Below are 25,120 nucleotides of genomic sequence, written 5' to 3' on the forward strand. Positions count from 1 at the left end.
GTATGAATAATACCCGGCTGCACACATCACGCCACAACAATGAGCAAAATTCGGATATCGTCATCAGCCAGACGGCGTCAGAGTTTATAAAAAAGAAGCATGAATGTGTCCGTGGCTTGCATCGACGTAATAGCAGATCATTTGAAGAACACTGGTCGATTACGGAGAACTATAAAAATCTGTATGCACTGTTACCTCCGATGGAGAAATTTATGGAAGTTGATAAGAAAGAGTCGCTGGATTACAATTGGAAAGGGTTTCAACGGGGCGATCTCGTCATAGTAAGAATTACCTCGATCAGAGAAAATGGCTTCACGGCCATTGTTCTAACCTTGGATGGTAAAAAATCCAAAGACGTTGCCCATCATATGATAAATGTCTGGTGTGCCGCGTCGGAGATCCCAAAACGAACAAATCACGAAGACGTTCTTCTACAATTCAGCCCTTCAGATTTGGTAAGATGTGCAATTACGGAAGTCAACGTCAGAGATTCCGAACTAATCGTTTCTCTCCATGAGAAAACAACACAATACAATGTTAGTCTTGGCAAAATCGACGATGATGACCTTCCGCAAACATACCGCAGAGGATTAACAGCGACGGAGCCGTTCGAAGATATTATGAAGAAGAGCGTCGGTTTCATCAATCCTAGCTCTGTAAAATACCTGATGGACAAACTCTATGTTTCAAGTGGACCAGAAATGTCGCTAATGAATGGCCTGAGGTGTATAGACATACCGGAGAGAGAATTTGCCGAAAGTCTACGGAAGCAGCAAAGCAGGAAAGTGGCCGACGCTAGCGTGAAGAAGGGTGTACGACACTTCAAAAATAAGGAATACCAAGTCGCTTTGCAAAATTTCAATTACGCTTTGGACATGGACACGGACAACGTTGATGGGTTGGTGGCAAGGGGGGCGCTTTACGCAAATCGAAATTGCTTCGCGAAAGCTATCAACGACTTCGAGGTGGCGTTGAAAATTAAGACCGATCATCGAAACGCAAAGAAGTATTTGACCGAAGTACTAGTAGAGCGAGCGAAACAGATCGAAGCCCAAGCTAAAGATGTCGAACAGATTAAGGAGGTCAAGCGATGTTACCAAAGAGCTCTGGCTATTGACTCTCACTGTGAAGAAGCACGAAACGCTCTCGGCAAGATAGAAGAGCAACAAAGGCGAGAAGCGGAAGAAACTTCGTCCGCCGCTTCTGGAGACTCGGAAGAGAAAAGGACCACGGCCAGGAAGCTGAAGAACATTCTCGAAAACGACGCCATTCTGAGAAAGCGAAAGATATCGAATTCAAAGTCCAGGCGGAAAAAAATCCGTAAAAGAAGCACGTCGTCGTCTTCTTCATCATCGAGCTCATCATCATCCAGTAGTTCCTCTTCTAGCTCCAGTTCTTCCTCATCCAGCTCGACTTCTTCCTCGTCCAGTGATAGTAACAACAGGAGGAAACGTTCTCGTCGCAAAAAGCAACGCAGCCACAAATCTGAGTCCAAGATTACAAAGGAGTTGTCAAAGTCAATCGATGAAACGAAGTCCGGCACGAGCAAGAATAGAAGTCGAAGCTTGGGAAGCAACAACAGTGCCGGCAGGTCTTCGTCAAACGACAGGAGAAAAGATTTGTCGATGAACTCCTCCAGTAGGCGTAATAGCAGCTTCACGGAACAGCCCGCCAGCGTTCTTATTCGTTCTAACGACAGAAAAGTCAGCCCGCAGCCTACTATAGATAGCCGTCGACGATCATCCAGCGACATCAAGAACATAACTAAGGACAATTTCAAAGATATTTTACAAGAGATATCGAAGTTTGAATCGTCACGGAAAAGCGGGCGGTGATAGCAGCTATTCATTGTCGCTGCTCTTTACACCTGCTTATAAGCCCAATGTTCATGATGGAAGGCATTATGATCCAGTGTTGATTCATGGCTCGGTAGCTCCTGGCAACATCGCCCATACAATTTTCATGATTAGGCTCATTCCATATTCATCGCAATCCTGGTCACACATTACTGATTTTGAAGAGCTTCTTGGAGGTACAGAACCTCAATATACAATTGAATAGTATATTCATATTGAAATGAACCCGAATATTTTCGGCTGACACTCGTCAGGGGTAATCGTCAGCAACTAGTAGAGAATTGGAAAGAACATTGTATATCAACAATCGTATCACAAAATATGACGTAGTCAATAAAAGGAATTCGTGTACCACCCAATAATAGTACATTGGCCACTCTCTCATTCAAAATTTAATGCTGGTGACATCATATTTTGTCATACGATTGTTGATATTATATACAATGTTCTTTCCAATTCTCTACTTGTTGCTGACGATAAGCCATGACGAGTGTCAGCCGAAAATATTCGGGTTCATTCCAATATGAATATACTATTCAATTACTGATTTTAAACATGATTAAGGTCTGTTAAGGTTACCGTACCGTGTTTAGTGAGAGACTTCGTTTGCATGTTTTTTTCCCTCAAGCTGCAGGCGATGAAAATATGTGCACTATTGGTCTTGAAGTTAATTACGTACGTAATTGATCTGAAGTGCATTCTCATGTCATCCGTTGCAGTTGACGCTGAGGCACTCGCTGTTTGCGCATTCACAGTTACAACTCACTATACAAGCTATAATTCTATCCGATCGGGTATAGGGAAATTTTCAATGTGACTAACTTCCCACTGTCGGAGAAAAATTACATCTTTTCTCTCTCTAATGCTTCCTGGCGATTATCAGTTGTCTAATACCAGTTTATTTCCATCCCTAATCTGAGTTTACGAACTCGCTGTGGAACTCAGATGGGATAGCGAGCTTCCGAAGTCAAGCTTTAAAATTTTACCAGAAATTTATTATATTTGAATGTTTGCATAGTGGGTGTAAAGATGTTTGTGTAATGTAAATTCAAGTTGTTATTCATGTTTCGGTTCTTGGTATCAAGTCTTCTGTTTGGAAAACAACATGCGGTAAACTATCTTTTGCAGAAGAGCTCTGTTGCGGCTGTCAAAACAGAATAAGAAAATCAGTGCTGTATTTAAGACATAGGATAGGCTATTATGCTACAAGTGTGCTCACCTTGGCTCCTGGTGAAACAGCTTGTCTCAGTGTTTTCTTGAACAGAGAGAATGCATTTGTCTCGCTCTCTGCCTGGTTTAAGCTTTTGTCGATTGAATCACAATTTTCCTTGATTATGTTCACCACTTTCTGCAGACGATAAAATTGTCATACAGCTGCATTTCTATAACGTCCCATCTATGTCAGTACCTCCAAATCGTCTATTTCCTTGTACAACGATTTCATTTTGATAGCTGCTGCACGAAATTCATTCAAATTCACTTCCGTCATTTCGCTTGATTCATCGCGAATCTGAAAATGTAGGACCGTAAATGTTTTCCATTTTTCCGTACACGTATGTATACCACCAATGCAAATGCACACCATCTCTATCATTCCATGGAATTCGTCCAGCAAAGTCAACGCTTGACTGATGTTTGTATCCACTTCCTGAAAGACAGCATGCCACTGATTGACCAATATCACAAAATTATCAAGTATCATCGTTCTTACATTAGTAAATACTGCAGCAGGATCAGCATCTTTCTCGCCATCTTTGAGCAACTTAGTTAACCTATCCATCTGCAATCAGCATGTCAAGTTTACTCCGGTGCTGCGGTTTTCTCACAGTCATTGCAAATACTTTGGCCCTTGCCGATAAAACAGGGATATTTACATCAATAAGCGCCCTTGCCGATAAAACAGGGATATTTACATCAATAAGTACGTGATCTGAAATAGCTTTACCTCTACATGAATAGGTTAATTACTGTATTGTATGCCAGGGTCGTATAGCAGCAGGACACTATGGATTTGTATACAGGAAAATTCCATTGTAAGTAAGATGTTAGGAAGGGGCTTCTCACTGACAGGTTGGCGGAAGGTAGGACTGAGCAGCAGCAGTGTGTGGTTATCAAATCCTATCTCGTTGTAGTTATGGTCCTTCATAAGGGTTGGTGGCTGGGGTTTACTACTTCAACAAGGTTGATGTATATGGTGTTTCGAGATGAATGGAAAAGAGAAGTTGTCTATAACAAATCGTAGAAAGAATTTTAAAAAATGTTGTAGTCAAGTGCGTGGATCGCAGAAATTGCAGTGCGTATGAATGAAAGTGAGTTTCTTAATATAGATAATAATTCTCAAGCCACCAACCCCAAGCACCATTAATCTTATTTAGCGTACATACGTTCTATAGATCAAGGTGGGTGGCTGTCTGATTGAAAGAGTACTGCCGCAAGTCGTTATGACCCCTTTCTGTCTTTTCATCTTATCGAAATTTTCTGGTTTTTGATAAGATACTAATAAAACGAACGAATGGATTCGCAGACACTGCAGCGGCCGTTGCAGCAACTGGTTAGGTCTCTGCATTGTCGAAATTGGTGTCTCTGAAGGCGGAACGGGGCCGACGGTAATTGTAGAAACGGAAGCGACGAATCCAACGGACAGTGTTTAGTGTTTATGCAGGTTTATCTATAGATAACTAACCTCCATAGGTTAGTTATCTTTAGTTTATCGACCGCTACGCCTGCGCTTTTGCCGCTAGCCATGATTTTGACTACAGGAACGGTTCCAACCCAAGTACTGAACCTAATTAAATTTGCTTCGGAACTACGACTTCAAACAGCACTTGAGTGCAAGTACGGAAATACCTACTTGGGCAATGCAAAAAAAGTAGCAGTACGTCGTCAGTGAAGACGTCTTGGCAAAATTACCATCACGGAAATGTCAGGTAACTTGATTAAATGCCCTCTCCCGTATTTTTTAATTATAGCTTATGCTCACTTGAGAAAAGTAACTTTTTGAGTTTTCTTTCGGCCATATCTTTGTCATTAACTTTCAAACAAAGTGATAGATATAAACTTGGCCAAAATAATGAAAATTCCTATATGCTAAACCAGATTTTCTAAATTTTAAAAATGGATCTCAAAATTTGAAAAATGAACCAAAGCTTATTTGATTCCACCGCGACGATACACCTGAAATTATCGTAATTAGGGCTGTGCAAAATTGAGTACCTGATTCGATTGTGAATGCAGTATTAGGCTTCGAGTCGTGTATTTGAATTTCACTCAATATGATATAATAACATTTTGAATGATATGGACATTGGTCAGCTAAAATATGTACCTTTTATGCGACCAGAACAAAAATAATGCCACTTCTACTCATAACATGATGGTAATTTGGTATTTTTTGAGTGCCCATTTCATTACACTGGACAATTTTGTGGGTTGATCATGACTTCATAGATTTGTCTTTCCAAAATGAAGCGCATAACTTTGTACACCTTTATGCTACGATACGACCGATCGAGGTTTACAGGCACAGCGGAAAACAGTATTTGCAATATAGTTCTCGTTTTTGGAAAGGGTGAAATTTAGTACTCTAAAGAATTATATCTTACTACTTGACTCGTGTCATCGTGCCAAGCCAAGTCGCAACCTGGGGTTCAATAACCACTGACCCCCCAACTTCATCTGACCTGCATTGTAAAGCTATGTGGGCACAATTTGCATAGATCCATAGTAGCAATTGAAATTATTCATCTGGCAGCAGCTGAATTGATAAGCATGTACTCTATAAATTCGGTATGATATTGAGCTGATCAAGAGGTTTTCATGAAAAACAATATCATATCAAGTAACATCAGTAGTATCTTCAACATCTGTGTTGGAGGCAAAGTATGCAACACGATAAATTTTGCGATTGAGATCCCTGACCTTCAGAGATGTTAAAAAATTTATTTTGGTAGCAAAAAGACATGTCCACGGTCAGTTGCAATGACAACGTTTTGACAGTGATCCCAAGCCAATGACCCCAAAAGTATTTACTAACGTAAGCATATTTTCGAGCGTCACATCAAGTTATCTTATATCGATTCTTCGACATCGGCTGATACGAATTTTGTAGTCTGATAAGCTCCTCTTTGATCAACCGTGTGATCTCACTTTTGGCCTTCTGCACTGCAATTTCAGTGGTGGCTTCGATCGCCAAGTACAATTTCCTGTCGTCCTCCTCCGGTTGTTTACCGCTTGCGTAGTACTGCCCGCGAATCGTAATACCCGCTTCACTATACTCGCTTATCTGAAGAAGAGTTTCTTTCGAAGTCACCTTCCACCTGCACGTTTGCGGGAAATCGTTAATTTCAAGTTCTTCTTCATATCGCTTCATGCTGTCAGTCGTATCTTCTTCTTCCGGCTTCTCTTGCGGGACGTAGTTCAATCTTTGATTCAGTTTCTCGGCCAGCTGTTCCGCAATAGTCTTCGCGCTGACTTTGGGCGCTTGAAACGGACCGCCCTTCATAATAGCGCTGGCAGTTTGCTGAGTAACGTCTTGCGCTTCCGCTCCCAGATTTTTTTTCATATTGATCTTGGATGCCAGTCGCCTGGCCATTTCAAGCTTTTGGGTATTGCTGTTAGCCGAAGATTGAGAACCGCCAGAACCGGGCACTGTGAGCGGACCTGAAACATCCTTCACGCGCTTCTTACTGTTGAACATGTTCTCGATTTGTTCGTCGATATCCTTGGTCGGCGAATCGTCGTCGGAATCGTGAAGGCCCATCGCCGCCTTCTGAAACTGTTTCCGTTCGCGGACCATCTGATCTTCCGTTTCGTCGAACTGAAAACCGCGACCGGTGAATCCCTTGTTTTTCGACACCTCCTTGCCTTGCAGTTTCAGATCGACTTTATAAGCGGACCATAGGTTTTCCAGATCTCTCGGAACCGTAGCCCCGCTCAGTTCGAGAGCTCTGATTATATCCCCGGCATACCGGGCTTGGTCCGGCGTCAAAAATGTGAACGCGTATCCCTTGTTGCCGGCTCGCCCGGTCCTGCCACATCTGTGAACGTAATCCTCGTAGTGATTGGGGCAGTCGTAGTTTATTACTAATATCAAATTTCGAACATCCAGCCCTCGAGCAGCGACGGAAGTTGCGATGAGTAATCTAGAAGCTCCGCTCTTGAAATCGTTGATAACCGAATCCCTGTCGTACTGATCGATGCCACCGTGAAGAGCCATACACGGATATGAACTGTCTAAGAGATCTTTCAGCAAAGAGTCAGCGTGCTCCTGCTTGTCCACAAACACAAGCACGGCCCCCTCCTCCTGGTACGTGCCGAGTAGCTCAAGTAACTTGAGGAACTTCTGCTCCCGATTTAGTATCACCACGTTTTGCGTCACGTCGGAACACACAATACTTCTTCCGCCAACTTGCACTTCGATAGGCTTTGACAAAATACGTCTCGCGAGCGCTTCCATGTGTCTCGGGAAAGTAGCGGAAAACACGACTGTCTGTCTGTCCGGCCTGCACGAGTTTATAATGCTCATCACCTGCGGTTCAAAACCCATATCGAACATCCTATCGGCTTCGTCCAGCACCATATATGTACACCTGCGCATGTTGGTGACTCTTCCGTTGTTGGCGGCCAGCATATCGATCATACGCCCGGGAGTGCAAATGATAATCTCCGCCCCACGCTTCAATTCCGCGATCTGTTCCGATATGCCGGTGCCGCCGTAAACACAGACCGCGCATAACTTGAGATTTTTCGTAAATTTCCTGCATTCTTTGGTGATTTGGAGTGCCAGTTCTCTGGTCGGGGTCATGACGACTGCAATAGGTCCTTCACCATCTTCGAGCGGCCTTTGGTCTAAAATATGGCGGAACATAGGCAACAGAAACGCCAACGTTTTTCCACTGCCAGTCTTGGCAATCCCGATTAAATCGTGTCCGCTCATGATTGCAGGAAGAGCTTGAGCTTGAATCGAAGTAGGTTTTTCGAACTTGGCTTTCTTCAACGCATTCAGAACCTTGAACGACACTCCTGCCTGTGCCCACGATTTTATCGGTTTCGGACAGCCTTTACCGCGGACTTTCACGTTTTCCAATTCCGCTCGGTACACTGCCACTTCTTCCTCGGTCATGGCTGCAATTTCGGGCACTTCGACATAGAACTTCTTGTTATAATCTTCGTACGTTATCGTGTCGTGATTGACGACATTGTCCAGCTTTTTGTTTCTTTGCTTGTTTTGATATTTACTGAACGCCGTGTCCAAAGATTCTTCCTCCTCTTCGGAAGAATATTCCATCGCATCCGCGTTGGCCTCCATCAGCTCCCCTTTATTTTTGACTGGAGCAACCGTAGCCTCCCCTTTCGATTTCTTCGCCACCGCTACCACTCTACTAATTTTTGGCCCGCCGCCTGAGTCAGATTTGACATCGTTTTTCTCAAACACCTCTTTATTGTTTCCTGAATCCAAGTTCTGCATAAATGCATCCAGGGGATCAATTTCGTCTTCTTTATCATCTTCCATTTTTTCCGACGTCCCTTCCTCCTTATTATCCTCTAGATCGTCGTCATCGTCATCTTCAAGAGTCCACGTTGTTCTAGGGGCGTCTTCTTCCTCGGGCTCATTTGCATTCTCCTGTCCCGCTTTAGAGAGCGCAAGTTTCTGCTCCGACCGCCACATTTCCACCCGGTCTCTCCTTTTCTTCATTTCTTCCTCCAGCTTTTCCTGACCAAACTCTTCCACAATCAGCGGTTTGTTGGGTTTTTGACTTTCTGCTTCGGTTATCTTTGGTTTCGCGAGTTCTTTTTCACGTGACGAACGACGCAGCGATTTACGATCTCTCGATTTTGATCTTGACCTTCGCCTATCTCGTGAGCGTCTGCGCCTCCTTTCCGGTGTTCGAGATCTCCGTGATTTTTTCTCTCTCGACCGATGTCTTTCTCTTTCGTCAGTGCGTCTCCCTCGCTCTTTCTTTCTGTCTTCTGCTTTCTCGGTGGATTTCACCTCTTCTTTTCCATTAGTGGGTTTTTCCGACTTCTCATTCTTTTCATTGTCATCAGAACTGTTACTCGAACTTGAGCTGTGCCGTTTGCGCCGTGCGCGATCTTTTGACCTGCGTCTTCTGGACCGTTTCTCTTTGCTTCTCGAACGGGACCGGCGGTTATGTCGCCTTCTTGAGTCCGACTCTTTCCGTCGCTTCGAATCTTTTTTGGAGTGTCTGCTACGGGAATGAGATCTTGATCTCTTTCTATCTTTAGTTTTATTCTCTTTACTCAAGCTCTTTTCGGAAGTTTCAGTGTCTCCCTTTTTATCCTCAGTGTTATCCTTGGTGGAACCGTCATCTGCCATAATGTGGCTAATGCACTAATATTTTATGCGTCTCACTCAAGATCTGTCAACAGTTAAAAATGAGTTATATGGGTTATATGTTTTATCTGGCAAACCGAGCATAAAATTCAACGAAATTGGTCACAATTGTTAGCTACTGTCGCACTGATATCAATAAAATCTGTTCAGGACACTGGAGCGTCCTTAGACAACAAGCAATTGCGGCACAGCAATGAAATGTGATATCGAAGTTAGACGGTAATTATCGAGGTTGAAAATTAAAAACATCACAATCCATTCAAGACCTCACCCTAGCCACTTCATCATTAATTATTGGCTACAACTCATTACCATACGTATAAATCATGGGAAGAAGCGTATTGTATTACTTTACCGTACGTACAGTACATGACTTGCTCTGCAGAATATACGATCAACTACAGACATCGATTACCATTATCCATTAAGCACGGCCGGATTGGAATCCCGGTACGTTTAGCGTAATATCTTTGGTGTGCCAAGACGGTTCTCAGCGTCACACCTGTGTGTAATCAGTAGAATCTTTGGTGTGCACGAGACACCGATTCCATATTGGAAGCACGGTATGTTAAATTCAATTCATTGCTAGTAATTTCATCAGTTCAATACACCACAAGACTGCGATACAGCGAAAGATAGGAAGATGTCGAAAGGACTTGGAGTAGTCTTCGAGATCAGACACCCATCCTGCTCTATGCGATATAAAAAACTAAAAAAAGAGGCATGCACACTGAATGAAAAGTATAGAAGATAATATAAAGGACCGGTGATAAAAGAAAAGGTGGCATGTGTCAGAAGGCGAGATCGATATTTCAGGTCGTGGTCCGGTAAAATAGAGGGCTAACTATAGTAATCTCGTATTGATTGTTGTTGATTCATAACGGGAAATCGACATTGATTGCACCGTGCCAATACTCGTACCATCCGCATGGAAACGTGGATAGCTCAACAAAAAACGGAACATCATAAGTACTAACCAATTATACGACATACGTACTCTCTCATCGCAATGATCGCCCACCGGCCCACCCACGGACCCGGACCCATCTAACGAAACTACCGCGAAAACACCATACATAAGACAGATACATTGCACTTGCACTACACCGAGCACCGTGTGCACCGCGTCTACCTTGCGTCTACCTTTCGCATTTACCGATGGTGATCAGGATCCGGATTTTAAAATTGCTCTTTAAGTCGGATTTTAACATAGCCTTCGGCGAAATGTACTCAGATTTCGAGATTTGAGTAGAGACTGTAGTCTCTATAATTTGAGAATCCTCTCATCTCCCAATGACCATGGATTTGGATTTTAAAAAACCGATTTGACAATTTTGTCCGAATTTGCATTACCGATTTTTCTAAACCAAATTTGGATTTGGGGATTTGAGAACCAATGATTTTCAAATTTAAATCTAATTTTCAATGAATTTGAGTCATTTATGCTGCTAAACCAAAATCCTGACAGTATAAAATAAATCTAGAGTTGCGAGGCAGTGTGAAATTAGACTGGTGTGACCCCCCCCCAAGCCTATACGTTTTTTGCGAAGCTACCAATCACCGACATATGATGTACTGTTTAGTTAGTCACCCTATTCTGCCTAAACGCGCGAAGCGCGAAAAAATTATATAATTCATGGTTTTGAATCTGATCGGGAATTGCATATATATTAGGGTTGCCATACGTCCGGAACACCGGACATGTCTGGAATTTCAGTGCTAAAACTAACCACTGGGGAGGAATTTCTAAAATATGTCTAAATGTCCGGAATTTAGAAGGTTTGAAATAGCATCAAAATGTTTTTGTCAATTTTGGGGCAGATTTATGCCACTTGAAATTTTTCTTCGCGCTCCGAGCGATTTAGTGTAACAATCATTGAGTTTAATATGTGAACCAGTGGCGGCTCGTCCTATAGGGCAACTGGGGCATTGCCCCACCTAATATTCTGTTCAATAACAATTCTTTACCATTTATAGACGCACACCAATCCATTTATACCGAAATCACAGCGAAAATCGTATTCTTCTTGTCCTTTCGCTTGTAAATGCCCATATATAGCGAGGTCTCTGCGAAAATCGAATTCTCTTCCGTGTTTCCGCTTTGCGAATGCCTAGCCGGGGCATGCCCCGGTAGCGCTCATAACAAGCTTTCACTGTCTATTCTCTCAAAGCCGCGCACAATAAAGAAACGGTGATTTACTCTCTCCTATTCGTAAAATGGCCGAGCAACCGGGGCAAATAGCCTGGTCGCCCCTAAGGTGTGATGTAACAATCGTATCTATATCTGAACTCGAGTACCGTAATATGCGTTTAGTCGACCTTTGCTGGTATAGGTCGATTTTGATGGTGTTTCACACCATGAAAACTCTTGAAATTTGGTATGTCATGTCGTGATGGTGGTATTTAACACTGCCCCAAGTTTCAGGCTTTCTACTTAAAGTTTAGGGTAGTAATTTCGTTTCCGAAGTTGAGTGTGTGCTGATCCGTCACGTATCGCGAACAGATTTTACTCAAAAGCCGGTATTGGTATCCATTGATTTTGACGATGTTCAATACTGAGATCGGTTATGAAATTTGGCACGGTAAGTCTTAATGTTAGTATCGAACGCTGTACCAAGTTTCAAGTTTGTCACTGAACTGTGTTAGTGGTAATTTCGTTTCCTAATTCGAGTGAGAGCTGACTCGTCATTTATCGCTAACAGAATATACGCAAAGCCGGTATTGGTATCTATTGATTTTAACGATGCTCTTTACCTAGATCCGTCATAAGCTTTTGCACGGTATGTCTTGGTTTTAGTATCGAACGCTGTGCCAAGTCTCAAGGTTGACACTCGGTGATTAGGGCAGTAATTTCGTTATCAAGGTCGAGTATGGTAGAGATGTGCTCCGATCTGACACTTTAGCATACAACGCATTGCGGATTTCACGCAAAAGCCGGTGTATCTGCGGTAACGTTAACTGAGATGATGATATCATTCTCAGTTTGCATTCAAATATTTACTTTGATAGTATATTCTCCAATGTCAATTTCACCGTGAAATTGTGGCCTTCAAGCCATTTGCTCACAACCCCCTGCTGTCAAGCGCGATAGCTATTTCGTTTTCGATGGCGGCTAACAGCTGATCACTTGATCAGCCTATTCATCAGTAAATTTTGCGCAAAATTCGGTGTTGGTCTGTTCGCATTAATTTTGACAGTGTACCATATCGAAAAGGGCCATGAGACCACTGCTCGGTGATGTCATGTAACAGTGTACTAAGTTTAAAGCTTTCATCCACGTATTTATTCGGTAATATATTTTCCAAAGGCGATTTCGCAGCAGACCTATAGACAGTAATAAAGCCATATGTGTCGTGTTACAGTCTCCAGTTTCAAGGCCAAAATCTCCTATGCTGTACCGAGACCGAATTTCCGAGGCTGCTATTCTTAGTTCTTCAGAATGATGTTTTGGATTCAATATGACAGGCCCAATCTATGAGATAACAATTGCGTATCTGTCCGAACTCGTTGACCTTTCCAGTTAGGCTTACGTTATCTCTCGAGTTATAGTCATTTCCAGGTCTAGTGCGAACATGAACCGTGTTGAATCTTTGTTCCGTACGCCGTTTACGCAGTTACCACACTTCAAGTCACAGCTCCCGGCGGACCTCTCGTGGCACATACGTTAAAATCACTGTTGCAAATTCGTGTTACCGTACCATCATTAAGTTACTTGTTTACGTTGGAAAACGCCATTGTGACGCCATCTTAATAAAAAGTAGCTTGCAGCCCTTGCCCCACCACCCGATATTGTCACGAGCCGCCACTGATGTGAACCACCGCCCTCAAAAAACATGCAATCAAAAATTATTAAAAATAACCATCATTTACTGAAATAAGTCTGATTGTAATCGCAATTATGGAAGAACGGAATATTACCGGAGTCGGTTAAAAGGCTATTTAGATGATTTAGTCCAGTGGTTCTTAAAGTATGGGTCGCCACCCAAACATAGGTCGCGAAGGGTATGATTTTGGGTCGCGACGGTACCAGAGCGGTCCTTTAATATGTATGTAATATTATTTGAGGTCATTGCAACAACAAAATATGTTCGCTTTTCGCGCGATTTGCTGTAGTTGGTTTGAGCATATCAGAGGTCACTGAGTTTGGTACCACGGCCAATAAGCGAGACACGCGGAGAAGTCGCCACCACAACATGACTTGATCATGAAAATGTGCCGACCTTTGTATTAAACAAATTGGTTTGAATTCATGATAAGATTTTTTCAACATTGGTTTCTCTGGAAAACACCGTCGGAGACCTGGGACGCTTTAGCGTAGAGTTGTACAACGAGCGGTTGCCGGTTTATGAGGCCAAAACCCGTCCACGCTTGGACACATGAATATATGGCGTTGGGCCAACATACGGCTGGGCAAAGTGCGGTGCCAAAAAGTTCGGTGGCAATAATGACCGTCGCTGGGTGGCCAAACCCTTCGTTATTGATATAATTGGTCGGCACCCAAATGCATTCATTTTGGTGTGTGTTGCTTGGGTCGCGAGATACCACGAAAAGTCAGATTTGGGTCGCGGTCTAAAAAGTATAAGAACCACTGATTTAGTCGCTCTAAACCTGGGGGTCGTTTGCCTTTATTCTGGGGTTCGCGAAGATGTTGAAAATAATCAGCTTCAAAACTAGCCCGTGAGCAAGTCTGGACAAAGGTGCTGACCGTTTTCAGTAATCAGTTTATCAAATTCTGAGCCGAGCTACAAAACATTTTCAAATTAGACAAGGAGTCGCGGCCATGAAAAGTTGGAAACCACCGGATGTGCAAACTGCGGTCGTGGATCTGCATTTAGGCTCATAATTAGTTTTAACCGTGTGACATGACATGACTTTACGATGTATAATTCCGTTCCCTGTATTTTCGAATCATCGTCCTCCACCCGCTCCACCACTAACTATTAGCCTATCATGTGGGCGGAGAAAGGATCAAAATCGTAGTAATACATGGAAGAAGTAATATTATAGACTCATTTCATTCACAAAATTTAACGACCAGATGCATATAAAACCAGATGTATATAGTAAGACCCCGGAATTTGCATCGATTACCCTATGGTGGACTCAAGATCAGCAGTGTTTACTGGAACGGGAGGGGGCTGAAAAAAATGTTGTTTCGATCCTGGTTACAACACACAACCACATAAATGCATCGACCTAACATTATAACGATTCCTGCTCCGGATCGTGACCACCTATGGTCGATAGGCAAAGTTTTGCTAGTGTGAAGTCATAGTAAGACAATGTGTCATACCTCATTTTGAAATCCGCTAGTGGACACTAAAGAGTAGGCATAGTGTGAACGTGAGGTTCACGTTCGCGTTCTGCGTGTGAACCTCTGAAATTTAGAGGTTCACGTTCACAAACGAACGTTGGTAGGATCTGCACTGTGGACCTTATTCATATATTACGATTTTCACTTCATTATAACATCTTTGGTTGAAATTTATTGCATTTCAATTGCGGGCCTATATATGCATGGCGCTGGCAGCATAAAAAAAATCAATACTAAACGAGATGGATATCGTTGTCTGATGTAAAAAATCTAGCAAGTGTACGGTGTCAATCTTGACTTCATATTTTTACTGTATCTTAAAAACCAAGTCCGTGCGATTGGCTGTTGACTAGTGCTGTATAACTTGTTAATGGGGTCATATCGGTAGCAAGTATAAAAACCCGTATTACACTCTGCTCAATATCAACGTAGCAATACTCAGACGCCGAATACATTGTCGGATCTGGCCTACACCGTCAAGGTGTAAGCTTATATTCCGTTGGAAGTCCTCGTCGAAATTGTCGGCAAAGCGACAAAAGATATTGATTTTATGGCATTATTATATCACTTGATTGCTCCAGTTGATACATTTGGCGACGTTTAAAACGTCAATCTATACTTCAGTATACTGTGGCACTATGTGGCCCGATTCGTCGCTAGTTATCATATATGTAGGGTTGGAATTAGCAATATGACGTCACGTGACGTCATGAGGTTCACGTTCACACAAAGGGTCGCGTTCACACGAACCTGAACCTTTCAGAGGTTCACACCATCCCTACTAAAGATTGTCCGGAATTTGACCCGCCAAAATATGGTAACCCTAACATATATTGCTATCGATTTTTTATCCTCTCTCTGCTCACGCAATCATATTAACCGGTAGAGCTGAATGAGGTGTGTTGGAAAAGGTAGGACCCCCTAAATAATAATTAAACATCTTCGAGCGGACCCGTTGGTATATTTACTCCGTTACCTGCTGCTATTTCGTGACCTCCTATATCTGCTATGTCAAAAGATATGGAAATTGCCAAAACCTACTGAACTAGAAGACGCACACGATTTCAAATTGGTATTTCTGTACTGGCAAATAATTTTTCTCTGCGAGTAGTATAGTAGATCGCTCGCGAATCGCCATTGGTTCTTATGGGTGCGGCGGTGATTCGCCTGGAAACTCGAGGTGGCACATCGTACTTTTGGACCCCCCGCTCGGTCGCACATCGTAATGTGTTCTTATGGGCGCGCTCGCACGTCGTACTTTCAGGTATAGGCTGCGTTGGCATGTCGTATTGGAAACTCGTGTTGGCACATCGTACTTTTAGGTATAGGCTGCGTTGGCATGTCGTATTGAAAACTCGTGTTGGCATATCGTACTTTTAGGTATAGACATCTCCCGCACGTCGTACTTTCGCATGTCATACTTTTGCGTATAGGCTGTGGTGGTGATTCGCCATGTGTTCTTATGGGTGCGTCGGCATATCGTACTTTCGGGTATAGGTATCTCTCGACCGGTATTGAATGTGTATCAAGTAAATAGTCACGTGATTGGTACTTGGTTAATGTATATATCCCAAATTATTATGTATGACCGATTCCAGGTAATCCCAACGTTTACGGTGAGTGCGACAATGATATATCGTTATTCTTATGGATGCGGTGATGATTCGTACTTTCGGTATAGACCACGGCGGTATGTTAACGTTCCAGTTATAGTGGTGTTTCGACCCCTCCCGGTGGCACGATAGCGTTACGGAGATAGGGATCGGTCGCATGCTAACGTTGCTGGTATAGACATCTCTCGCGTGGTGTTGAATATGTACGAGTCACCAACAATAACCGCACACACGGAAACGTGGCTTGTTGTGCAAGAGGATTACGCAGCACGTGCGACCTATATTTCGAATGACCCGCGCGCTGAATTGTTGCCCGTGCAGCTGTTTTGTGCTACTATCGTATCGATTATTACACTAATCCAGTCACTGCGAAATAGTTTGCTAAATCCAGGAATCAGTCGCATGGTGTTACTTTAGTAATTAGTTTACCACAGAGCCGTCGCAGACGGTGATTCGTAAACCAACAATTTGACACTTTCTGGTGGTCGCTATATGTTTTGACACTTCGGAACGTGGTTGACTTTAGTTGTATGATAAGAATCATGCGAATATTCAAGCAACGTGTCAATTTGTCAACTTGAAATGAAACTTACTACACAGCTCAAGTTGATTCGTATCTGAATGTGTTAATTCGGCACAACTCTAATTCTTTTGAGAAATCTTTTTAACGTGATCTTTTGATTCGACAATAACCTGAATATTACTGACGCTAACATTCGGCCGCATCGGATTATTCGCACATTCCGCGCTGCTGTTTCACACCTATAGAATCAATACAATCTAGCTTAATGAGAATCGGGAATCGCAAGTATGCACATACAATCGTTGTATTTATTACTGGGAAATCAAACGCTTAACAAAAACACGCAACTAATCATTTGCCAACTCTAAGATTATAAAAAAATTCCAGTATTGTTGATTGAAAATCCTTGAGTCCTTATTATTAAGAATGTTATAGTGCGGTGTCGGAATCCATTCGCGGGATGTACTAAAGGTAAATTCAGATAATCCAGAATGAAATATTTGGACCTTGGTATAGTGTGAATTGAAATATGTTTGACAAACATGACTACCAACTTTGATCCAGTCACATTTCAAGATTATACTTTGAAACAATCCTTGAAACATTACAACTCTATTCGCGATCTGGCTTTCCGTTCACCAAAGATACATTTTAACATCTTACCATACTCAAAAGAATTATTCACAACATTAACCGGTGTGACAAATCTAGTTTTCACTTACTTGATCATATCACTACAACTCGCAAACTTGAATTAATTCATCTGGTTGTATTCATAGGACCGATACTTTTTATCCAACTGTAAAGGTCGTTATACTATTCTGTAAGACAGAGTATTTACTAATCGATGCATATGCGACTTGACCATAAACCTATTATATTTTGAGTATACGAGATTTGAATGTCTGAACAATTACTGAGAAATAATTTATCACAATTGAATCCATATATGACAGCGTAAAAGATATTGGAATGTCAGCAACTCTTTACTGTAATAGTTACAACCACATTAACTAATCTACCCAGGCAACACGTCATGATCATTCCTGAAATCAACACGTACGCGGCAACCGACTTGAGTTAACCACAAAACGGCATCGAGTTTTAAATCCGCTTGCAGCTGACGGATTATTCGAATACATCGATGGAGAATATTATTGAACTCGTCGGTATTGTTACTTCAACAAATTTTCGCTCACACCGACTGCGAAAGTTAATATCGAATGGTAAGACTTGATCACATATTTGTTGATCACAGACATGACAAAAATACATTACCGAGATTTTATAAACTAGTCATATTACTCTACACATCTATCAATATCAAAATGCGAGTCATCCAATTTTTCTACTAAAGTAACATTTCACTTTCGGAATCGGATTCGGTATAGTCATACAAATTGTATTAAATCCAACATCAAAACAAAAGGACTTTTTAGTTCATTGAAATCAAATCATTCGTCTTCGACTTGTGCTTTTTTAGATTGCACGCGACAATTCATTTCGAATGAGTTATAACCAAAGTCAAGATATCTTTGTGTCCACAGATATGGAAGACGAATATAGCTAACACAATCACGAATCGACGTTTCAGAGTATTTCACGGATGTAATAAACTTGTTAGTGTCACCTATCTAAAAGTACGCACGCGTTCGATTTCCATACCGACTGTTGCGATGTTTAGGATTCACTTACAATAACCATGGGTGAGGAATTAACATCAATGTCGTTACTGTCGGAATTCGCAACAGAGAATTGAAACATTACACGGTGTGAAAATATCTCTTTGATATCAAAGCACTATGCCAAGTACACGATTAATGCTCAACTCCGCTCACACTTTCTATAGAACATGCTAAATGTAAAATATCGCGAGGTTGCACTCTAAGACTTTGATCTTTACAAAAGCAAATTGGAATATGTTTGCTAGATGCATTCAATTCAGCTAGAAATGTCTAGTGCACAACAATCATAATATCAAGGAAGTACTTGCTACACTATAATTCACTAAACGTGTTTTGCATTGTTGTTCATTTGTAGTATTGATTGAAATTTGTTTTTGAACCCTCAAATAATAATTCCCGGCATGAAACTAAGCCGCTGAAAGTCGTTACCACCACAAAGAAACAATTTGCACGATGTTTGCCAAATGTGTCCTATAGTTAGGCGTACTGGAATTATTTGTAAAACACACACACGATCAGAGAAATTGAAAATTTTTCCGTTGTCAATCGCTAAAGTAAATACCATCACAATACTTAGTCGCTAAAATACCTTACTTGTATAACCCACTAAACCGATCTCCAAAGAAATTTTACTCACTCGACGGATATGAAACAGCCTCGCTTAATCGGTTTAGATCGTTTTTCTAAATGCAAATCATATCCATCCAACAGAAAATAATTTTCACTTGCTTGGTAATGAAACCGAGGTGTGGGTCTTCATTCATTTTTTTTGTGTCAAATACTTTGCAATAAACACACTGGAGTGATTGAGCTTTACATCATCAGGCTGTCATCTGTAAATCAAGGTTACATCATTCTTGTAACTGTATCGTTTACCTAACCGAGTTGTATGCACAGTTGGATATTTTTGCCATTTAGTGATTGTTGAACATACCACTTCGAAATACTCCGTTGATCTTAATTCCCTTTGTCGTGATAATCGAAGTACATTTGTTTCGAATTCGTGACAATCGACTATGACATGACGAATTTTTGAAAAGTTTACTTAGAAGGTTTGCTGCATATCGCGAAAAATAATATACCACTCATATTGATACTGATTCTCACCGAACTCGATTGTGATCAATGTATGCTTTATGGGTTCTGGATTCATTTCGGTATGGTTAAACATTCAACCTCGATAGATACGAATTGACACCCACTCAACTAATGTCATACCAAGTAGTTATTTACAACAACCAAGACCCAGGAAATTTGTTTTGTCCGTTTCGATTTTTTTTACTAGAGTTACTCATCACTTCGCTTAATACGATCTAGAATTCTAGATTTAAACTCCGTCTATAGTTTTGCTGGATAAGTATTATGTTAGTGTAAAAAATTTTCACTCTCTTGGATTATGGACTCAATGTGTTAGCGGACATTCAATATTTTGTTGTATCAACTAGTTACTTTGTAGGATACGAATGATCATCCCTACAACTCTTACAAAAGTACGAAGTATATTTAGATCACACAAAGTAATCAACTTTAATCGATATCCTCACACTACGAAACTAAATGTTTGGTTATACTCTACAAACTGTCTTTGATGTCACAAGAACTTTTTTTACATGCATGGTCACGCATCTAAATATTCAAATAATCCAACGCACAACTATCCCAGCAAACACAGAATATATTGCAGATATATTTTGTATATGACTCAACTACTTCAAAATATATCTAGTCATATGTATTGTTTATATAAATCCGTCGACACATTTGCACATATATAGGACATCTTCAAAGATACCTGTATGACATTGTCATGATATCTTGCTTGACCCTAGATGAACCCTGACCCTAGGTGACCCCTGACCCTGGTTGGGTACCTGGACCTGCCACATCCTGCACTGCCCTTATCAATGAAGACTGACTGATGATTTTACAAATCATGCATGGCTTTGTTCGTGTATTAAATCAGCACAGAACTGCGCAATCACTTCAGCAAATATTGCTGCCTAAGCATAAGTTCGAAATCGTTGTCAGAATTGTCAGACTCTGTTATGACAGCCTTGCTCCTGTTATCTTCTTTATCGCCACCCTATAACATAAATGAGTAAATTACTACAATTGATTATTATCACTGTAGAACAGAAGTCGTTATGTGTTTGGTTGTGGGTAAAATGGGATGGTGATCTGAGTTACATTAACCAAAAGACCTCAAGCCCTCTTTCAAAAGCGACATGACCTTTACTTTTACACTGAAGATATAATTAACGCAGTTACGCTTTCAAGATGAGAAACCAGAACCTGTTCAAGTTCAATAATGCCTGTCATTATAGAGAAGATTTTCATGCTATTGGCGTCATGAAGATAACACTCTACCCTAGAACAAGTCAAATACCTTACCCCAAACACCCCTGGTCTGCAAACTTAACCCAAGGCGTTTCAGAAAAACTCATTCTTGGCGATGTTAACAAAATCAATAGCCTCTATAACAGTGGTCGGTAACTTTTTTCGGCCGAAGAGCCATATCGGCGCAATGTTTTCCATTGTAACTCCTAAAGAGCCATACATGTCAATCAACTGTTACGTCACAATTGAACATCCGTACGTGATGCATCGGTATCACTAATATATTGGATTCGTATAGTGTTAGCTAGGGTTACCATAGGTCCTCATTCAAGAGTATTTGTCCTCTTTTTTCAGAAGTTTGGTTGAATATATGGCAAAATCGACTCTTACTCTTTATTGGTCAATATATCCCACCGTTCAAGTCACCTACCCCCACATTGAATGTACAGAGTCGGTTCATGTATGAGACTTGAGAACGTGAATTTGTCATCCATGATGCTTGTAATGCCGGCCATGATGTTATCCATGATGTATGTAATGTCACACATCTCGTTTACGCGAATACTTGGTATCTATGAACAATCGTGAAGTTTACTTGATGTGTAATGTCTTGTTATTTTCATGGAAACACAGGGTGTAACATGTTTCATTGGTTTTTTGATTCAGAGTTGATATCCGGATCCGGTTAATACTTTCTCGGGTTTTCGATTTCGGACTGAACGGTGGGATATGTATTGACCAATAAAGAGTGACACAATATAGTAAACATGTGTGAGAAAAATCACAAGTAGCCCGGAACTGTTAGCACGACGAGAACCTAAATTCATCGATTTCCGACCGCCGTTATCCATGTACCAACCAGGTACCAAAGTCGAGGTGGTGTTTTATTCAGACGTATAGACTCTGTGCAAAAACTAAAGTACGAGCCCGGACACATACACACATCATGTCACACAATATTCGTCATTTTGCAAAGCATACATTTCGATATACAAGATTATATTGTTATTTCATGTGGTTAACCGATGATATAGATGTGTTGCTACCGACGCGAGTATACTCTGAAACCGACTGTCGTGTATATTTTCGTCACTGTTCGTTATAATCTATTTCAAACTTTCACCAATACAGCAAATACCAAATTGATGCGTGTGGTTGTCAGATTTCAAAACGAAAATGGTATTTTTACTTAGGCAAACATCGCATCTCCAAACGAAAATGGTTTATTATTCAGGTAAACGGTGGATCACCAAGTGAAAATGGTTTGTTGCTCAGGGAAAAGATAGATTTACAAGTGAAAACGGTATTGTTACTCAGTGGAAAAATATATTTCCAAACAAAAAAGGGTTTGTTACTCAAGGGAAAAAATATATTTCCAAACGAAAAGGGTTTGTTACTAAGCGAAAAAATATATTTCCAAACGAAAATGGTTTTGTTACTCTAGGAAACGATAGACCTCCAAGTGAAAATGTATTGTTACTCTGAATGAACGATAAATCGCCAAAGGACAATGGTATTTTTACTCAGATAACGACTGACCCCAAGTGAAAATGGTAATTTTACTTGGGTAGGTATCGTATGTTCAGTGCCAGTGATGTTGTTAGACGTTGTCGATTGACGTTGGTATCCCGTTAGTGTATTATTATGAGTGTGAAAAGGATTTACACATCTTGTGCAGGGTATCAGAGTGTCGCGACGGTAAAGATATTTTTCGCGGGACGAACCAAGATCGTTGTTTAAATGTTAATGCATGCATTTCGATTACCGAGTTGCTGTACAATAGAGATGGCTCTACATTAGACCAAGCTGTGTGCTTCGATTAAAACCACAAGACCACATGTAAATCTATTCACACAACTCGATGATGTTGATATAGTGTTACTAAAATTATTTATTACCTATTTACACAACATAAAAATAACAATTCATGTCGTAGTAAGTAAGTTTCTTGAACTCGTGCTTGATGAAAACGAATGGTGACAAGTATGCTTTTGTGTTTGAGTGAAAAATAATTATTTAGAGTAGTGACATTTTGTGACCAACGAATGCAAATCGATCATGATATTACAATATACGCTTTCGTCAACATAACGACTTGGTGCAGGAGAAACACTTTCACGTTTTTTCCATAACTGGATTCTCGAGACTTGTTACTTGTACGATGTACCGTTGGTGTGCAAACTATAACGACCATTTTGTATGATAGTGTGTTTTAGTTGTATTGTTGTGAGGACAATCATATAATGACTCAGCACTTTTCGTTAGCAAAGTAAATTATTTTGTGCGTTAGATTTGTGGAAAGCAAGTCGAATACATACTCTTTTGTGGAAGTAACTGTATTACTGTGATATCATCGATAGGCCTCTCTCAAGCAGTCGCCGTGGTTTTGTTTTTGAAAGATGTCGCGATATCGATATAATATTTTCTAAAAGTCAAACTCGACAGATATCATGAACGTGTAGGACTCACGATAAACATTATACTTATACAACTTTGTTACAAGAACTACGATATTTCTGTAAGTACTATATAGTTGTGCGTTGGATTATTTGAATATTTAGATGCGTGACCATTCATGTAAAAAAAGTTCTTGTGACATCAAAAACAGTTTGTAGAGTATAACCAAACATTTAGTTTCGTAGTGTGAGGATATCGATTAAAGTTGATTACTTTGTGTGATCTAAATATACTTCGTACTTTTGTAAGAGTTGTAGGGATGATCATTCGTATCCTACAAAGTAACTAGTTGATACAACAAAATATTGAATGTCCGCTAACACATTGAGTCCATAATCCAAGAGAGTGAAAATTTTTTACACTAACATAATACTTATCCAGCAAAACTATAGACGGAGTTTAAATCTAGATCGTATTAAGCGAAGTGATGAGTAACTCTAGTAAAAAAAATCGAAACGGACAAAACAAATTTCCTGGGTCTTGGTTGTTGTAAATAACTACTTGGTATGACATTAGTTGAGTGGGTGTCAATTCGTATCTATCGAGGTTGAATGTTTAACCATACCGAAATGAATCCAGAACCCATAAAGCATACATTGATCACAATCGAGTTCGGTGAGAATCAGTATCAATATGAGTGGTATATTATTTTTCGCGATATGCAGCAAACCTTCTAAGTAAACTTTTCAAAAATTCGTCATGTCATAGTCGATTGTCACGAATTCGAAACAAATGTACTTCGATTATCACGACAAAGGGAATTAAGATCAACGGAGTATTTCGAAGTGGTATGTTCAACAATCACTAAATGGCAAAAATATCCAACTGTGCATACAACTCGGTTAGGTAAACGATACAGTTACAAGAATGATGTAACCTTGATTTACAGATGACAGCCTGATGATGTAAAGCTCAATCACTCCAGTGTGTTTATTGCAAAGTATTTGACACAAAAAAAATGAATGAAGACCCACACCTCGGTTTCATTACCAAGCAAGTGAAAATTATTTTCTGTTGGATGGATATGATTTGCATTTAGAAAAACGATCTAAACCGATTAAGCGAGGCTGTTTCATATCCGTCGAGTGAGTAAAATTTCTTTGGAGATCGGTTTAGTGGGTTAATTGTTAGGGATTCAATCACATACAAGTAAGGTATTTTAGCGACTAAGTATTGTGATGGTATTTACTTTAGCGATTGACAACGGAAAAATTTTCAATTTCTCTGATCGTGTGTGTGTTTTACAAATAATTCCAGTACGCCTAACTATAGGACACATTTGGCAAACATCGTGCAAATTGTTTCTTTGTGGTGGTAACGACTTTCAGCGGCTTAGTTTCATGCCGGGAATTATTATTTGAGGGTTCAAAAACAAATTTCAATCAATACTACAAATGAACAACAATGCAAAACACGTTTAGTGAATTATAGTGTAGCAAGTACTTCCTTGATATTATGATTGTTGTGCACTAGACATTTCTAGCTGAATTGAATGCATCTAGCAAACATATTCCAATTTGCTTTTGTAAAGATCAAAGTCTTAGAGTGCAACCTCGCGATATTTTACATTTAGCATGTTCTATAGAAAGTGTGAGCGGAGTTGAGCATTAATCGTGTACTTGGCATAGTGCTTTGATATCAAAGAGATATTTTCACACTGTGTAATGTTTCAATTCTCTGTTGCGAATTCCGACAGTAACGACATTGATGTTAATTCCTCACCCATGGTTATTGTAAGTGAATCCTAAACATCGCAACAGTCGGTATGGAAATCGAACGCGTGCGTACTTTTAGATAGGTGACACTAACAAGTTTATTACATCCGTGAAATACTCTGAAACGTCGATTCGTGATTGTGTTAGCTATATTCGTCTTCCATATCTGTGGACACAAAGATATCTTGACTTTGGTTATAACTCATTCGAAATGAATTGTCGCGTGCAATCTAAAAAAGCACAAGTCGAAGACGAATGATTTGATT

At 40.6% G+C, this 25,120-nt stretch overlaps 3 protein-coding genes across 4 annotated transcripts; 1 reads left to right on the forward strand and 2 right to left on the reverse strand.

The window, feature by feature from the left end:
• Positions 1–2: 2 nt before the first annotated feature.
• Positions 3–2,986, forward strand: LOC145455476 (tetratricopeptide repeat protein 14-like). The gene has a single exon (XM_080333453.1). It carries the CDS (start codon positions 3–5, stop codon positions 1,833–1,835), a length of 1,833 nt encoding a protein of 610 aa, XP_080189579.1. The 3' UTR covers positions 1,836–2,986.
• On the reverse strand, positions 2,830–4,402 carry LOC145455482 (biogenesis of lysosome-related organelles complex 1 subunit 4-like). Of its 2 annotated transcripts, XM_080333461.1 has the most exons (5): positions 3,568–4,393; positions 3,439–3,504; positions 3,265–3,366; positions 3,076–3,204; positions 2,830–3,000 (listed from the first exon to the last, which is right to left on the reverse strand). In XM_080333461.1, the coding sequence occupies exons 1-5, from the start codon at positions 3,634–3,636 to the stop codon at positions 2,917–2,919; spliced, it is 450 nt and encodes a 149-aa protein (XP_080189587.1). In that variant the 5' UTR covers positions 3,637–4,393; the 3' UTR covers positions 2,830–2,916. The 2 variants fall into 2 exon arrangements, with proteins under 2 accessions (XP_080189587.1, XP_080189586.1); XM_080333460.1 differs by having other exon boundaries at positions 3,265–3,504; positions 3,568–4,402.
• A 1,225-nt stretch (positions 4,403–5,627) lies between these two features.
• On the reverse strand, positions 5,628–9,878 carry LOC145455475 (putative ATP-dependent RNA helicase DDX46). Its single transcript, XM_080333452.1, has one exon. It carries the CDS (start codon positions 9,190–9,192, stop codon positions 5,914–5,916), a length of 3,279 nt encoding a protein of 1,092 aa, XP_080189578.1. The 5' UTR covers positions 9,193–9,878; the 3' UTR covers positions 5,628–5,913.
• Positions 9,879–25,120: the final 15,242 nt, after the last annotated feature.

This window comes from Botryllus schlosseri, chromosome 14 (genome assembly GCF_051294905.1).
Source record: "Botryllus schlosseri isolate E-star chromosome 14, Bs_hap1, whole genome shotgun sequence".
In the NCBI taxonomy this organism is placed as follows: Eukaryota; Metazoa; Chordata; class Ascidiacea; order Stolidobranchia; family Styelidae; genus Botryllus; species Botryllus schlosseri.

Excerpts from the sequence above, each read along its gene's own strand:
- LOC145455476 (XM_080333453.1), top strand. The coding sequence starts at position 3 with ATGAATAATACCCGGCTGCACACATCACGCCACAACAATGAGCAAAAT.
- LOC145455482 (XM_080333460.1), bottom strand. The coding sequence starts at position 3,636 with ATGGATAGGTTAACTAAGTTGCTCAAAGATGGCGAGAAAGATGCTGAT. Across the intron at positions 3,205-3,264 it reads AGGAAATAGACGATTTGGAG|AAAGTGGTGAACATAATCAA; the intron begins GTACTGACATAG and ends TATCGTCTGCAG. Across the intron at positions 3,001-3,075 it reads CTGTTTCACCAGGAGCCAAG|CCGCAACAGAGCTCTTCTGC; the intron begins GTGAGCACACTT and ends CTGTTTTGACAG.
- LOC145455475 (XM_080333452.1), bottom strand. The coding sequence starts at position 9,192 with ATGGCAGATGACGGTTCCACCAAGGATAACACTGAGGATAAAAAGGGA.